Source organism: Aricia agestis, chromosome 9 (assembly GCF_905147365.1).
Source record: "Aricia agestis chromosome 9, ilAriAges1.1, whole genome shotgun sequence".
Lineage (NCBI taxonomy): Eukaryota > Metazoa > Arthropoda > Insecta > Lepidoptera > Lycaenidae > Aricia > Aricia agestis.
Window position 1 is genome coordinate 17,406,503 of NC_056414.1, and position 19,091 is coordinate 17,425,593.

Here is a 19,091-nt window from a genome sequence, read left to right on the forward strand (position 1 = left end):
GCTAAAGGTAAAATATCTAAACGGGCCTGAAATTATATATTACCTAAGCCGACATACTGCGCGGCTGCAATTTTTTCTTTACATTAACATCTGACTCAACATTCAATTTCCAACTCTCTACGCGCGAATAGCGCATGGAGTTCTTATTTTAGTGCTCCTAAAATTCCAGGCTTATTGTCCTATCAATATAATATTCTCTGTCAATTTCTCATCTGCCAGGATTCGGCAATTACACAAGGTGAACCAAGATGGCGGACATCACATGACGTTGACGCGTCAGCCCCAGGTCAGGAAGCGCTTTGTGAGAACTATTGAATAGCTATTGTGCCTGAACTAGTTCCACAGACTATGTGAGCATCTCTATCAACACGCGGAAAACATTGATTCGAGCAAAGAGCACAGGATAGGCCGTGAGTCGTGACGTATATTTCAAGTGGGCACATTTTTAAACTATGGAATAGCTTTTATCGAGGGCTTTAAATGCGGCGACCGAATCAAGAAATTTCGTAACGAAAAAACCTAACACCAAAAGCACGGTGTTTGTGAACGTGTGACTAAACGTATGCGAATTATTTATATTTGCAAAGTTGATAGAAAATTCTATACTGTTGCATAGCATTTTTCATTAACTTTACCGCGGCAGTCCCCGATTGCCTCACGTATTTTTGAGGATACGAAAGTCAGCAAAGGCTATGACGTATAATTTCAGAGGCCTAAGGTGAATAGGGATTTCGTGACCTAAAACCCAACTCGCTAAAGGTATCCACGGGCGGCGGTCATCGCTTACCATCAGGTGATCTACACGTTTCCGGATAAATTTCATAAAAAAATGTAAATTAGTCAACGACGAAAAAGGCTGTTTTTACCTCGGCAAAAGCGAATCTTCTAATGACCTTGTACTGGTGAAAATGTATCGAACCTGTGTCCCGCCGGTCGGAAATAATGACATCGATCTCCTCACTGGGTAACGAGGCCAATGGCAGACTCAGTTCAACTCTATTAAGTTAATTAGTCTACGAGATTGGATTTGAGATGTAAGCTAGAAGTAAGCGCCACACTCAGAGATCTAATTCTCTCTCTCTCTTCAGAGATCTATAACTCTAATTTACCTGAAGATGAAAACTTTATTAGAGACTAAATAACGCCCGCAACTCCGTTGCGCCAAAATTCGTATATCGCGAGGGCACCGTACATTTTTCCAGGATAAAAAGTATCCTATGAAAGTATCTCAAGGGGTTTCATATCATAAGCTCTACATCTTTTCAGGACAAAATGTGCGGTTCTCGCGAGTAACACATGGCCCATTTCTAGCGTGATTTTATGTCACTTCTAATGTAAGAAAACTGGAGAATATTGGTCCCACGAGACCATAGTAAAAGTTAATTATAAAAGTTACCTTGACTGTGCACCCCCGTGGACATTTTGCTGCATTAATTATTATTCTTTGAGACAATTTTAATTTTTTCTGTCGATTGTCGAATATACATCAGCCTGAGTTTAAAAATCGTTGAAGAAGATTGAGAGATAATCTCGCTCGGTGCAGCGGTTCTATTGGTTCGCAAAAAAACATTCCTCGCTCATCAGATTCGGTGAAAACGCACACTTAAAGTAAGCGTTTTTTTTTTTAATTTTTACAAATATTTAGTACTAGCTGTTGCCCGTGACTTCGTCCGCGTCAACATAATAAAAATTATAAATAAACAATTTTCCCGTTTTTCCTCACCTTTTCCATTAATTGAAACCTTCAGCTTTAATATTAGTATAGATTTTATCTGGGTGATGATGTGCTTCGCAATTTGTTCAATTAACAACAAAGTGTACGAACACTTTACGGCCATTAAAGCTAATTACTAATTACAGAAACAATTTGTTTCAATTTAACGCAAAAGTGTTTTCGTTTTACGTAAGGAGATGCCTAATGACAGATATTGCTGCAATAGCCCTATATAATAAATAGCCCTTTATGATAAGGGCACTGACCCTTAATCATGAATGTATTCATACAAAACTGTATTTGGTCCTAAAATAAATAGATAAATAGAAAGGTGGGTGATCCTGGGTTCCATGCATTTTTTGATTGAAATCGCTTGTTTCGATTCAAAAATGTATGTAATATGGCATATCGCATCGGTATGCCATATCCTATTAATATTATAAAGGCGAAAGTTTGTTTGGATGTATAGATGTATGGATGTGTGGATGTGTGGATGTGTGGATGTATGGATGTTTGTTACTCTTTCACGCAAAAACTACTGAACGGATTTTAATGACACTTTACAATAATATAGCTTATACATCAGAATAACACATAGGCTACAATTTTAACCGACTTTCAAAATGGGGGAGGTGTTATGTTCGTTTTTTTATGTTCAACGATTACTCCGCCATTTGTTAACCGATTTTCAAAAATTTTCTTTTGTATATAGGGTATCATCTCAATTTAGTATTATATTCACAAAAGTGGTGATCTGATGAAGGATCCATAAGTAATCGAGGGAACTCCTCAAAACTTATAGGGAAACATGTGGTAACTTCGGTTTCGTAAGAAGTATTCTAAGCATATTCTACCAACAAGTAAGATTTTGCACCGAGATATACCTGGTATACCGTGGTTCGGAAGGTGCTGAAAGAACTCCTGATTCTTTATAGATACAAGTTTGGGAGTTTCGGCGTTGTTTTAAGAACAGAAAGCATATGCTACTATGTAAATTACATTCATCATCATCATCATCACTACCATATTATACTATGCATCGTCCCATGATTATGAGCCTATTATGATCCTGTTATTGGTACTTTTCATAGTATTTAAGATCGAGACTCGAGTTTGTCAAGCGATAAGTTTAAAAAATTTATACTTAATATTATAAACCTGAAGAGTATGTTTGCTTGAACGCGCTAATCTCAGGAACTACAGGTCCGATTTAAAAACTTATTTCAGTGTTAGATAGCTCATTTATCGAGTAAGGCTAGGCTATATAATATCACGCTAAGACTAATAAGATCAAAGAAACTCAGGAAAATGAGGGAAAAACGGGGGAAATATTAGAAATATTCTCACGAACTACTGGAGCAATTTTTATGGCAATATATTTTGGCACAGATATAGAGTAGATCACGTGAAGGGCGTATAGCTATTTTTTATGGGCAATTTCTAATTATCGCGGGCGAAGCCGCGCTGGACATCTAGTTACATATATTTTTCGCAAGCGCCATGACACAGCGATGCGTTTTGTCAAAGCCAAATCCATAGATTTTCGATATCTAACTTCACTGTTAAAACTAGCGAAATGACTCTGTTATTCGACTGCAACCTACGAATAATAAAAACTAAGGAAAAATAACTCCGTCATAAAAAATGCTCTACAATACTTGTCAAAAATTTGAAATTCGGGCCACAAACGGCGTTCGTTGAACATACATAAAAAAAACACAGCCGAACGTATAACCTTCTCGTTTTTGGAAGTCGGTTAAAATGTGTACACATTTTCAATACATTTGCAATATTTAGGTGGCCTTCAGCGGTATCAGGCTGATGTTACATGACAGTTCGAAAAGAACCTTAAGACTGGATTGCACCAACTAACTTTAACTTTAACTTTAACTTTGACTACAGTGCTAAATGTCAAATCTTTGGGTAAAGATAAAAATGGACGCCATCAAGACGCCATATGTAACCATAACCATAGAGCTCGACAAGGTTTTAAATTAGTGACCGACTGAACTTTCGGTTTCGGCCAGTTTCGGCAAAAAATCTAGTTTCGGCCTTAGTTTCGGTTTCGGCTAAAATATAGCCGAAACCGAAACTCATGCATCATTCGGTAAACTTCGCAGTTAACTCGAGCTTGCTTGCCAGCGAGGCCATGGCTCAGTTCGCCACAATCTATTTAATCATGTTTTGAGATTATGTATTCCAGATTAGTCCCAAATCAACAATTAGCACTTCGTTTTATTTTCATTAAATTGTCTTAACATATTTTTATCGAAATTAAATTATTGAATTTTATTTCTACGATAAAAGCAGGCTTATTTAATATATATAACTGTTGGCAAATTACGTGCTACTTTAACAATGTTTCCCAAACAAACGATTTAGTAAATGCTATGATAAATTGATTATATTGTGAGTGAACTTTATTTACTTAAGAATTTTGTTTGACTGTGAGATTATAAGATATCTTAGGATATATCTTGTGAGATTTATCTAGTTAATCATCTCGCCTCACTCTTTTCATACACAAAGTTCTCACTAAAAACTCTAGTAAACAGTTTCCTAACACTCAACTCTGAACCTTGAGGCGTAGTTCCGCAGCTTGTCGCATGCAGACCAACACACATAATTAACTTGTAATTAAGACTAAAATAATATTTGAAATTAATTACATATTTATTCTGTTTGGAGTTCCTTTGAGCCTTGTTTTTAATTAGAAAATTGTGCGTACTTAACCTCCGGGCTAAGCCAATTTCGTTTAATTAAATTGTGGCCGAAAAGCCTCACGACTTTCCGCGAAAAGGTGGAAAACATTGCAGACTGAGAGTGCGACTTGTTTTGAACCGTCACATTATAGGGTCTGTCACACTGCAAAGAGTCACAACCATAAAGTTAATATACCTAGCGGAATAGAGCAACAATCTCGAGCTATCAAACGTAACCAAAATTGGTTTTCATCTGTGTGAAAAATATGTGTACGTATACACGCATGATTGAACATGAATTCTATGAGATTAAATTGTCAACGCGCTGCACGTGCCGACTGGACGTCAAAAAAAGAGTACTGCTGTCATGTATGACAAGTCTCTTTTTACCACGCAGTGTTACTGATAATGGCATCTCTTTTGCTCAGGTCTTTGTTTCTCTATTCCGCTAGGTATATTAACTTTATGGTCACAACGCGACGTGAGACGTCGATGTATCAAAAGGATACAAATTGAAATGTCGAGTTAGAGCGCTTACAGACGACGGCAGTCTACGACACGTGTCTACGGCAAACGACGGCACGTGTCGACGGCAAACGACGGCAGTTGACATGTGCCGTTCGTCTATAAGAAGCTAAGGCTTGTACACGAAATACAGTTTAATTCGGCTGCTATGCATGAACTAAATTTCTGTCCGCTGACAAAATTTCGCGCTTAACGCCATCTCCATAGGAGAATAAAATGCTTCCTAGAATTGCATAATATAATATTCAGAGCAGTCGGCGCTGATAAACCGCAAATAATCCATCCTATTTTAAAACCCTTCTAATTTCCTCCTTCTCTTTCAGTTTCAGCGTGCCGGGGCACGCGGGCGGGCTGGGCGCGGCACTGGTGGTGGGCGCGGCGTGGGAGCGGCTGGGCGCCGAGCTGGTGCTGGGCGGGCTGGTCGCGGCCGCCCACTTCGCCGCCATGGAGCGCCGCGCGGCTGGCTCCGCGCCCGCCCTGCTGGGTGCTGCGTATGCTGCCGCTAGCTTTGTCTCGGTGAGTACCACCAAGAAATTGAGTAGGCAGTTGACTTACATCATCTGGTTAGATTATGTCAATTGCCATCGCTTGACCCGTCGTTTGACATAACGCAACCAAATAACGTGGGTCTATCACCTATTAAAGAACTTTTCTGGTAGTACCACCTATAAAATACTGGTACTTGATGATTAATATCGATAAAAGATTACATACGCTCTATTTAATAGATGAAACATTACCGACAAAATATATACTCAGAGTCAATAAATACAAGCGTAAACAAATATTATGTAACATGTTCGATAATACTACCAATTTTAAACTGTCCCGTATAACTTTGTACAATCAGTGAAATTGATTCACAAGCATAAGCAGTCTCTTCGCTATTTGGTCGAGTTATGGCAAACCCAGGAGTGCCCAGGAGACAGCTATAACGCAAGCAACATTGGTTTGACTTATGTCGGCGATTGTCGACCAAATAACATGTCCATTGTCTGATTATACAACAAAAGAAATACAAAATATTGTTGAATTCAATAGCCTTGTTAAATTTAATATTATGACGAGTGATCCAATAACTGTATTTTAAAAAGTTAAAACCGACTTCAAAATTTTACGTAATTGAGAATTAAACCACCCTATCTGCAAAACTACTGAACCAATTTTGATGAAACTTACACTATACCCTAAGTTGAACAATACCTTTTTTTTAAAAAAAAAAAAAAAAAAAAAAAAAAAAAAAAAAAAAAAAAAAGTTGAACAATACCTAGTACAACAAAAAAAGAATCGCTTCAATCGGAATGGTAGTTCCAGAGATATGCGAACACAAACATAAAAACATACATACATACATACACACGTGCATACATATATACATACACTTTTGAAATTTGGCACATTTGTTCAGACGCTGATATAGACTAACATGTACAAAAATGGGGCAGTTCTGGAAATATTACATTCATACGCATCGAATTGATAACCTCCTTTTTTTTAAGGCGGTTAAAAATATTTAATTCTTTATCACAAATCCTTATTATATTCAAAAATACGCCTAGCGCTTCGTTAGCGACTAATTGACACTACTCTGCAACAATATATCAAACTGACATAGAATAGGCTCTTGAAATGATTTTTCATACGTCGACAAAAGCCTGGGGCTATCCCCGTATTGCTGTAATGATGTGCCATTCACTCAGCAGGCAGATATAACTGCCAGCATTTAAACTCAGCTGCCAATTAAAACGAAGGAACATTGAAGTTAGTATAGCAGTATGAGAGAACAATTTGTCTATAAAAACAGTCCAATATTATGTTTATAATCTATACAATATAGTTTTCCTTTTGATTTGAAAATAATTAGTTTCTACGGCGAAGAGTCTACGTCGTAGAACATTGTCCACGCCGTAGCACTACGGCGCGGCGTAGCGTAGTCTACGTCTAATCTATACTATGAATCCTACATAATATTATAAAGGCGAAAGTTTGTTTGGATGTATGGATGTGTGGATGTATGGATGTTTGTTACTCTTTCACGCAAAAACTACTGAACGGATTTTAATGAAACTTTACAATAATATAGCTTATACACCAGAATAACACATAGGCTACAATTTTAACCGATTTTCAAAATGGGGGAGGTGTTATGTTCGTTTTCTTATATTCAACGATTACTCCGCCGTTTGTTAACCGATTTTCAAAAATTTTCTTTTGATATATAGGGTATCATCCCAATTTGGTATTATATTCACAAAAGTGGTGATCTGATGAAGGATCCATAAGTAATCGAGGGAACTCCTCAAAACTTATAGGGAAACATGTGGTAGCTTCGGTTTCGTAAGAAGTATTCTAAGCATATTCTACCAACAAGTAAGATTTTGCACCGAGATATACCTGGTATAGCGTGGTTCGGAAGGTGCTGAAAGAACTCCTGATTCTTTATAGATACAAGTTTGGGAGTTTCGGCGTTGTTTTAAGAACAGAAAGCATATGCTACTATGCAAATTACATTCATCATTATCACTACCATATAACATATTATACCATTTCATAGTCTTTTAGATCGAGACTCGAGTTTGTCAAGCGATAATTAAAAAAAATCTATACCTACCTAATATTATAAACCTGAAGAGTATGTTTGTTCGAACGCGCTAATCTAAGTACTGGTCCGATTTGAAAAATTCTTTCAGTGTTAGATAGCCCATTTATTGAGGAAGGCTATAGGCTATATTTTATCACGTTAAGACTAATAGGAGCGAATAAATACAGGAAAATGTGAAAAAAACGGGGGAAATTATTTGAGAGGGCTTATCTCATGAACTACTGGAGCAATTTTTATGTTATTTCGCACAGATTAAGTAGACCACGTGAAGGATCATAGGCTACTTTTTGTGGACTTATTTGTCTGTGAAATGTCTTTTTTACGCGGGCGAAGCCGCGCGGATCGTCTAGTAGAAGTAATAAAGGTCTTGAAGAAAACGTTATAAATTTTATTTAATCTTATTGTATTCTATTCATCTAATATTATAAATGCGAAAGTGTGTCTGTCTGTCTGTTACCTCTTCACGCTTAAACTTGGTAATTTTCACGCTTCACGCTTAAAATTGATGAAATTTGGTATGGAAATAATTTGAGTCCCGGAAAAGTACATAGAATACAATTTTTACTTCGAAAAAAATTACGGTTTTAAATGGTAAAAAATTAACAACTTTTACTAAACACATACTCTAAAATTATTTCTATATCACTGTCCTTAATCGCATAAAGAGTAATTAATACGACCTACTAGTACATAATAATATAACTAAATGAAAAGTAAGGAAAGATTGAGTAGATTCAAAGCTTCAAAGACTTTATTAGCATCCAAGTATAGTAATCCTAGTAGATTTAATCCTAGAAGAATAACATTGCTCATTTCGTCGTAAAGTAGCGGCGGTTAGTTAGTAGTCGGTGCAGCTGATCCCTCGGGCATCGCTCGTAGTTCGTACATATAAATTGTCACGTATATACCGCATAGTGCACATAGAAAATGAACATACTATATGTTTATATAACTACTTTATATGAGTCGTTAATGAAGGAAAAAGTCCTGAGGATTTAATATTACGTGTGTTTTAAACCCTCGACGAAAAAAGAGTCCTGAGGCGTGATGGACTTTAAATATAGATGTTAATTGTAAACAAACTATAACAAAAACGACAGAAAAAGGATATGGGCGAAATGCCCATAGACGACTTTAACTACTTATTGAAATAAAAAAAAAAACTAAGACGAAAATTACAGTGGTGTTATGAGTTTGTGGCAAGGGACTACTTTTGCGCATGAATCAATTTTGATCAAGTTTCTTAAATAACTGATTAAGAGTGGTCTCAATTACATTAATATACTTTAAATTTTTCATATACATAGGCCTACTACCAAACCGTTTTGAGACTCAAACAATCGGACTAGAATGCCACGTCCTACTCTAACAACGTCGTTTCACATTGTTTGAGTCTCAAAACCGTTTCGTGGTACGGGCCCTGTATCTAACTTCACTTTCGAAACCACTTTAACGTAGTCCCCAGCTATCTAACTGCTTAATTTTATACAAAAAATTGTTGATGTGTTTATTAAAATGTATTCTTAGTAAAGAGGACAAACATAATAAGTTTTAAACCCAGCTTGTTCCTGCTTATAAATCTGTGTCGTTCATAATAGGATTGTTTCAGTTGCAGGCTGAGACCAGTCTGACACAGCAGGCCTGTCTTATTCCTTAAACTATTTCAAAGCAGAAATTATTTATCTTAAATTAATATCAAGCTTATTTTTATTACATAGATAGTTTAGATACTTACAATAAAAAACATTGAATACCTACTGGATTTTCTGTGTCATAAAATAAATCTCCACGTTGGACCCTTACTAAACCATAATTGCCACCAATCACCATCGATGTCGATTATGACCTATGGGTATTATTGTTATATTATTAGTAAATTACTATTAATCTAATTTATCACTGCAGATAAGTTACTATTATGTAGCATAAAAAAATATTAGTATAAACGAATATGCCTACATATAGAACACACTGTGGAAAGGTCACATATTATAATCAAATCGAGAACATCCTTGTTTTTGGAAGTCAGCTAATGCACGACCATGCAGTATGCAACGCTTGTGCAATGTCGATTTTTTCGCTATTCCCAAGAGGTGTCCTGCTTTGTTCTGCGAGCAATATTTCTTCCAAACGTGAAATCGCCTGATGGTAGTTTTTGTCGGACAACAAAAGCTGTACGGACGGTATGTACTATACCTCTACCTGCCCATTGTGTAGGCAGATGGTTAAAAGAAATCCGAGAAGACACCAACAATACGGTTTTTTGCTGAGAAACTGAGGGTAATGTCTAGCTTCCGTGATCGTCCATAGCACATAATATTTAAACATAGTCCATAGATCACTTTTAACAACACTCGACTTATAGTTGGGGAGGGGAAGAGGGGATTTCGGGAGTAGCTCGAGCGTGTCAGATTAAGCTTGCATAGGCTTCCGACATGTGTCTAGTTATCATGGTATAGAAATCAGATTTCTCAGGTGGTTGGTAAAAAAATTTTCTTTTTTGAATATTGAAATGTCGTCGGATCTGTCAGATTAAGATAGGGGATGTTTAGTATACCCCAAAGAAGCTTCCATATAAAGCACTGACGAGTCAAAGGTTAGGTAAGCCTGTAGGGACATTTTAAAATATAGAAAAATAAAGCTTCATATTTTCTTAACTAAGCTTCGCAGATATTTTATTTTGCACTAAACTAAATGATTTAGTCCTCGTTGTCTAAAATATATTTATAATTTACCTAAATAAGCAATTTTCTGAATATATTTTCTTTTTCAAAACTTTAAAATGGCTGTGCAGTTTCTGAACCCACCGCTAAAATAAAAAAAACGCTCTTATTATTTTTTATCAGCTTTACCTAATGTACAAAACCTACTCGGTCTCCATAACGCTCGAGTGACTACAAAAATAGCACCCTCCCCTCCTCTACTATTAAGGAAAAGACAGTATATTTGGTACATACAGTGGAGTGTTTTTGAAAGTGGTCCCTATGTAAGCATTAAGATCCTGTGAAAGGATAGAAGAAGAATAACCCCGAACTTAAGCAGAAGTTTATAACATATTGCGTAATTCAACGCCTTAACTTCACGATGCTGTTGTTTGCTTCATCAATCTCGTACAACGTTTCATCTCGAACATTCGGGACGAAGTTCTGTTTAATCCGCGCTCAAAACTTAGACTTTGATAATATTATTAATTATTGTTGTAAAACGCTCATGTAAAGTACTATCAAAGAGGACCAACATTTTATTGGTCGGGCTGTGTCAAGTTTCTTGTGTTGCCTAGGCTAGATATTATCACATAACTCTACCAAATAACGTAGGTATCCGCCATGTGCCTATATGATTCAATTTCTCTGATAGTAGGTACATACAATATTTCACTTTTATGATTGGTACTTTTATGATTACATTAAGTTTGTATTCCTTTATTTTTTTATAATGAAAAAAAAAATTTCTAAGAATGAAAATAACTTTCTTTTAGTTCTCACTTCTCATAACATTTAAATTCAAACGCAACAACGGAGAAGTATTCAAAAGTAGAAAATTGAAAAATTATATTAATACTGTTTCCTCGCAAGTTTACAAAAGCAAACATTAAACATACATGAAATTTAAATGAGCCTCCTTTGTGTCGACTCGGTTTATCGATTCAATAGTTGTGTACGGTCAGGGTCACTATCTGCTACCACGTTTGAATGTTACTGCTATAGCTATAAGCTCCAAAGGTGATACGCGGCAAATTTCTCCGACCGTACATACGGCGGCCTGAAAAATTCATTCAAAATGTTGTTACACGTTTAATGTTCATTGTTTTACAAGGAATTTTTACGGCCATATGGATTTATGTTACAATTTACTGTCAATATTTGATTCCGTTATTGTTGTAGAGTTATTGCAGCGCTAAGGTTGCGGTACAAACTCTAAATTAGAAGTTATAAGTTATAACTTTGTATCAAATACTGCTGGTTCTGAAACTAACCGATTTTAATGAAATTTGAAACAAATCTGGTACATAGAGAATTAGAGAAAGAGGAAGGACGTAGGCAGTAGGCTACATACATGGTTATATTATAACCACATGAATGGTTATATTATAACCACAGATTACTAAAAATAGTCACTAATAACTAATAAGTAATAACACTGTAAATATAATCCGCACATTTTGTCAAACATCTTTGATTACTTTACCTACTGCTCCGCTCTTACCGATTAGTATCAAAATTTAACACAAATATAGTGTCATAAGTTGTAGTAGGCATAAGTTGTAGGTATTCTTTTTCTCAAAGATCTACAAACAAACTACGGAGATCTACAGAGGGGTGTGGGAGGATATCGTATTATGCCGCAATCACACGGTCTTTTGAATTGAGACGATATTCAACGTCCCCGTTTCCGGGTAAAATAAAAAAATAAAAAACTACGAATATAATATCTCCCACTGCAATTTAAAATCTATGTCACGTAGATTAGAGTTTAAAATCGATCGATCTACGTTCGTAACGTACAATCACGAATTCTTTATATTCAGTTTGAAAATGCCTGCAGGCGATCCGCCGTGTAATTTTTAAGAGATAGTTTGTAGTTACACCTAGGAGTGTACGAGAGTAGTTTTTATTTCAACGGTATAGAGATTATGTAAAAGGCTGAATAACCGTGAACGTAGTGTAGTTTCTGCAGGTAGTTTTGCGCATCGTATCGATGTAGGTTGAGCTAACTGTGTTTACACTTTAGGAGTGAATTCTCATTAAATTAACTTAATGGATATAGAGCGATGGATTGAAACAGTTCTAGCTCTTAGTCAGTGTCTGAATCGAGGACTTTATCGGAATCTTTTCTCATTTATCTTTTTAACTTTAGATTTTCTTTTAGAATTTTAAATAGTGACCATTTTCTTTTCAGTGCATAACTAAATTCTTCTTTTGAGTAAACAACTCAAAATAATGTTCAAAGTTGCACTCGGAATGCAAATCTGCTAGGCGTTCTTAATATCGGCTACAATATTTTTTAACCATTAATGTCCACAACTTTTTTTGCTTCATGAAATAGCGACCAAGTATGGGTCGGACTTACGCCCTAGAGATGCCGGACAAAGTATTAAAAATTCGACGTTACATTGTACCAAATTTCAAAATTCAATTCTATAGTTTTATAACGACCTAACATTATATTCTTTGCGAGTTTCCTACGCCGGTTCTTCTCATAAGAAGTCCCGAAACGGTGGTAGGCATCGTAGATTTTCCTAAAAGCGTTAATTCTTTGCAACCAATTCAATAATAAAACCTATTTCATTTCATTTTCAGATGCCGTCGCTGAATCCCGCGCGCGCGCTGGGCCCGTCCTTCGTGTTGTCTCGCTGGGAGGGTCACTGGGTCTCCTGGGTGGGCGCGGTAGGGGGCAGCGTGGCGTGCGCGGTGCTCCACGAGTGGGGGGGCCGGGGGCGCGCTCCTCCCTCCCGCGCCTCGTCCCCCCGGGAGGACGAGGACAAGTTCCAGTACCGCGCGACGTACTGCACGGCGCCGCGGCCGGATGCTGCCGAGCCGCTGTACTCGGGCAGCAAGTCGCTGTACTGTCGCTCGCCGCCGCCCGCGCGACAGCTGCACAGGTCGGCCTGCAACATGTATGCTCGCTTTTGTTTCGCATTAAGAGTTTGGTCAATGGATATTGGATGCTATCAGTTAATACTTAATATCACATCAGTAATAACTGTACAGTCATCTGCAGTCAGTGCAAGTTGCAGCAAATTGAGTATAACGATTCAGAAAGAAAATGCACATTTTATTTCAAGAGCGATACCGCGCTGCGCAGTGCAGTGCAGTTCGAAATAATATCGCAATCAAAATGGACTTAATTGTAAGCTGCAACCCAATATCCATCGACGGAACTAAAGCTTTTAAGTTTTAATTAAAAATATCATTGCTCGGTGTTTGATGTTAACATGTTATGTGCTTTCTGTGTGCTGCTTTCTCGGTGGTGGTTACAGCGAGTGAGTTACTTTCATATTTTAATTTTACTTAACTTTAACTGCCACACTCAGAGACATTGAATGATGAATGATGATTGAACTTTAATTTAATAAAGAGTTTGACGCATATTGTATGGCAATTATGTCAAAATTTTAATTTAATTAAGTTAAGTTATTAATATTCGTCTCTGGATGCGGCAGTAAGTTCTATCTTATTATTTCTATATTTTACTCTATTAAAAGTATATAACGTGAATAAAATATCTACCTATCTCTCTGAATTTGCAGTTCTATCGCAGTATTTTAATTGGCTTGTCTGCTCCTAACTTTATAAATTGGCTTTCGGTGTTTTAACAAGCTTTATTTGGTGTTGCAACTTGCATGGTGTCCACACTCCTACAATCTGCACTACGAATAAAACTGTTGTTTTGTTAACAATAATAAGGAACACAATGCCACCTATATCTGTCACATGTAAACTAATAACAGATTTATTACGCTGATAACATTATCGTTGTAATTTGTAACCAGCTGATTTCATCATCACATATTCTGTAAGTTCTCACAAGTGTTATAAATTTTTAGTAGGAAACTGAGAACATATTATACACTTCGAAATCTGCTGTATAGCGTAAGTGAATTACCTCTCGGTATTACTTTGAGATGCTAACTTTTCCGTCCTACGTCCTACGTCTCCAGCAATCCATCAGACATCATCATCAGACCTTTTGAAAGGTTGGCGAAATGCGATCATAATTATAGTAGCTATATCTATTTTGGAAATGGGAAAAAATATTAATATAAAAAAAACTAGTCCTTTAACGTTAGTGTAACGTTTTACAGATCGCAGTCAGTATACAGCAAGAGCAGCAGTTCTCAGCCGAGCGGGTCGCTGGCGGCGGCGCAGTCGCTGCTGCTGCGGCCGCCGCTGCAGCACCCGCACGCGCTCAACCAAAACGCGCACAACGCGCAGCGCGACCCCGTGTATGGTACTAGTGCGGGCGGCGTGCGACCCGGACCTGCAGGTATATATGACAGTATTAGTAGTTATGTGCAGGGCTCCCGTGAGGGCTACCGGCGCCTGTGTGCAAAAAAAGGATTTTGGCGCCCCTTTAGGCAAATTTTTTGGGTCCTCGGTTTTGGCGCCCCTAAAGATGGCGATTTGGCGCCCCTAAAGGATGGCGCCCGTGTGCATTGCACACATTGCACATATGGTAGCGGGGGCCCTGGTTATGTGACCTGGAATGCTATTATAAACACAAGAATCCTTAGGCTCTTTGGTAGGACATATCGATAGGATGAAGTGTAAACATGTTATCTCACCAAAATTGACATCAACGTTAGTGCTCTCTTGGCCACAGGCATTTTGATACTTGGATTGATAGAGAAAGGCATGGGTGTGAACCAGCTACCAATCGGGTAACTTTACAACAAGGTTGCGTTAGTTGTGATTTTCGTCATGCACCTTAAGATAAATATAAAATCTAGCGTCTTTTCTAAAAAATGCAATAAGTTTTCATTTAATCTTCTATCTATTCCAGGCGCAGCAGTATCAGAGCGGCGCGAGAGCGTGTACAGCGCGGGGGCGCGGCGCGGGCCGCTGCCGTCCGACGACAGCGCGTACGGCAGCTACGCGCCGCCGCCGCAGCGGTACCGCACCGCGCTGCCGCACGCGCACGCGCACGAACACTACTAGCGCCGCGCCTCGCAGCACAATATTGCGCTGCTATTTGACGTTTGAACGTTTTTTAATCTGTGCGTAGTGCGCTGCTCTCCAACGTTTGAACGTTTGTTACTCTGTGCAGTGACGTCATACTCGACGGTGCGGCTTTGTGACGTATGAATTCTGCTAGGACCGCGTTACGCTAAACAGAACAATGTGAATTTCGACGACTGCGGCTTTGTGACGTCATAGTCACAGACATTCTCCTGTGGCCGAGTTATGCAAAACTAAACCACGTGAGTCTAAAGACTAGAGTTTAGGCTTTCGATTGAGTGTTTAAAGAATATATTCCAATAATGTTTTTGTCGTTCGATGGACTGTAAACCTAATGAATTGTATTCGAGACTGACTTTTATTTTACCGTTTACCAAAGGCTAACTATAAGTTGGTACCGACTTCTAACGTTCCATGTATGTATTTCCTAAACTATTGATACTTGTAAATTTAAAGTTGTAGGATACTTATATCATACATAATCGCTATATTGTGACTATTTATAAGTTTTAACTTAATGACAAGATTTTATCGACATTGTTAACAAATAATTCAACGTTTTAAAAAAAAGCTTTGATACATTATGTGCCATAATTAAAGTTAGGTACAATAAGTATTTAAAATATTGTAATTATATCTTGTGTACATGGTAAAATAAAAAAAAACACTTTACACCTTCTTACACACTTAAAATGTTCAATATCAATAGTGTTTTAATTTAATAATAATGTTTTAAAAATATTAAAAATAATTCAGGAGGGTAGATACAAAAATATACCTACTATCTACATATTATATTGTAGGATAACTTTAACATAATAATAATAGTCACTTCAGTGCAAAACTTGATTTTACTAAAAACTTAAGTTTCGATATCAGCTGTTTGACTGACTTTTCTGCTCTGACGCGAAACACGCTGCCAATGTTATTAATGCCTATAGCTAATAATTATACCCGTGGGCGTATGGCGTCGGGGTACGCTTCCAACCGGAGTCGGAGAGGGCAGCTGCCCCCCCTGGAAGATAAAATAAACGTCAATTTTCCTGGCAAGTGGGAATTAAAAACGTGTTATATACTCTGCGCAAAATAAAGTGTTGGAAACACTGACTTAAAAGTACTACGTAGGTAGTACATATTACCTCACTGGTAGGAAACAAAACACTTTGTATGAATAAAATATTAGATTACCTATTGTTACCTGCATTTTAAAATATAAGTATCTACTATTAACTATCTATTGAATTAATATTGTAATGTTTTAAAGACAAATGAAAAAACAAAACAAAATGTAATAAAGCAATCGAATCCAGTGTTAATCTGTAATTATAAGGACCAATTAAGCTAATATAATTTTACTATATTATCTTGTTGTACATATTATTCAATATCAAGTTTAGATTTCAATTGTGAATAGGTTTAAAAATCCTGTGCCAAAAATTTAAATTTGAAATGCGGATTCGCTAGTTTTCATGTTTAAATATCCCAGGACATTCCATGTTAAAAAATTATAAAGGGTAATAAGTTTAGTAATTTGTTATATACACAGATATATATCAAGATAGATAACTGTGACGTATACATTATCCAGGCCAACGTTTCTATTTGAATTTATTCAGCTCAATACGGCACTTTTAGGCATTTAGGCATTTTTAAAATTCCGATTGACGTCCGATTCCGATAGCAGACTAAGGAACAGACTTTCGAAAGACGAGCATTGCTCGTCGTTTGGGAGCGCGATATGGCACGAGAAGTACATACATATGCGGTGTCTATCTTGTTCTATGTCTGTGGTTATATATGACAAAACTACATAGTAAATTCTTGCAAATATACCTATAAATAATAAGCTTTTTAGTTCTGGTTTTGCATTTTATACTACATACATGATTTCTCTATTTTTTTTAAATTTAAATCAAAATTAATATTAATGTTCTTTAATTCAATCAACATACTGTCTAATAATCAATATTAAAATACTCTTTTCTTACCTTCTACGTTAGAAGGAGAAAATAAGAGAAAAATGCCCTAAGGATTTTAAATTTCTCTATAGTCTACGGTAAGTATTTATAAAGCTAGCTGTACCTACCTCTACATTATTTTTGAGTCTGTGTACTTAACTTAGGATTTGATTATAAGACTGTTACTGATTATTTTAAGGCTTCCAAATACTAAAATTGTGCCAAATATAGGTACGAACGTGTTAACTATAGTTTTTTTTATTTTAAGGGCATAAAAATGTAATTAACTAATGTAATAAAACTATTGTTTAAAATGATTGTACATTACATTCTATTAAACAATTTCAGATTTTGATTTTGTCATTATTTTTAAAACTACCTACACAAAAATATCCTAATTTCTCATCCTGGATATCCATCATTCAAACGTTAAACGGACCATGGACGTCGCATACATGAAAAAGATGGCATGACACGTAGAGCGAGGCTGTGATAATAAAACTACGGTTATATTTAAAATCCTTTATTATTCAGAACATTATTTTAACCCGGAATGACCGTAACATTATCGCTAGAAGCTAAGCACATCGCACGTTCGCAGAGACTCGATCATAAGACGTTCTATTATTGCATATAAAATACTATAAAAATTTCACAAATTCATCGTTTTTCGATTAACATGAGTTTATCTACTAATATTGAAATGGATCTACGGCAGTGGGCTAGATGCGAGGCTCGGGGAATACCTTGATCTCTATGAGGCTACGTATAAAGCTCTTCCTCATATTTTGAACGCCTTTACATAGCAAATTCTTTTCAGAATACTCACACTTTTGTTTTCTAAAGTACCCTCATTTTAGTTCTTCTAGTATACACTATATGACTATACCGTCATTTTATTTCATCTAGAATAGGTACCCTCATTAATTTTATTATAGAATACCCTCAATTTGGATTTTCTAGAATACCCTCATTACCATTTTTCTAAGTAGAATACACCCAAAACCGACTCCCGAACCCATCTCAAGGTATTCCCAGATCCTCGTTAACGCGTAAACAATACCAAATGGCTAGCAAGTTACCTACTAATTGTGCCGAAGTCTATCTAGAAGAATGAGTCCTTACATAATTAGTCTTGTCTGTTGATACCGACCAGGGCGACCAGTGGAGTGCATCGGCACGAATTTGTTACCAAACAAAGAGAAGACTATTCTCGTAATAGCTTATGTCTCACTCGCACGCATACGCTTCGATGTAAGTGCGATGTGATCACCTTGCTCGAAATTGAGAGCAAACAAACTTTGATTTACGAGGCTTGAGCCTATGCTTCGCCTGGCTGCCGAGAAATGATAACAGCCGTCAGCCCGGACTGGTATGGCGGTCAGCTTGGGCTGAAATGACGGCATAAACGATCTACAGATATTTCGTCATTGTTTGATGGATATTAACTTTTATATTTGTAAGTCTATTTAAACTGTGTAGTTCCTGCGCATAGACTCAATATAATTATGTTTAGTCACTGGGTTATAGGTACATCTCCACTAGTCGTCGCGGTCGGCTGAGATCGACGCTGGTGATCGGTATAAACCAAACAACATACTATTTACAAACCCCTCCCACAGCTTCCTTGACCAACTAGACACAGTTACTGATGGGAAGACAAACAATCATAATAATTAGTTAGCACAGAGAACATTATCCATCCCCAGGCAAACATAGTATTTTTACCAGGGAACGTCGAGACAGTAGCTTTACTGCATGTTGTTTTAAAATGTACCAAAGATGTCAAATACTGCAGGTGCTAGATCAGAACGTGATAGATCGTGCTAGATCAGAACTACGTACCTGTCTGGACGCTGATTTGGAATAGATTCAAATTGTTTTTGAGCTCATCTGTAAAAATGGTTCACT

General features: G+C 37.0%; 1 protein-coding gene across 1 annotated transcript in view; it reads left to right on the forward strand.

Annotated features, from left to right (window-relative positions):
- LOC121730554 (neurogenic protein big brain) overlaps positions 1-15,773 on the forward strand; it is a 66,684-nt gene extending 50,911 nt beyond the window's left edge. Inside the window, exons 3-6 of the mRNA XM_042119651.1 lie at positions 5,265-5,457; positions 12,844-13,145; positions 14,349-14,530; positions 15,047-15,773. Coding sequence (XP_041975585.1) covers positions 5,265-5,457; positions 12,844-13,145; positions 14,349-14,530; positions 15,047-15,201 — 832 coding nt within the window. The 3' untranslated portion in view covers positions 15,202-15,773. The remainder of the gene's footprint in view (positions 1-5,264; positions 5,458-12,843; positions 13,146-14,348; positions 14,531-15,046) is intronic.
- The last annotated feature ends 3,318 nt before the right edge of the window (positions 15,774-19,091 follow it).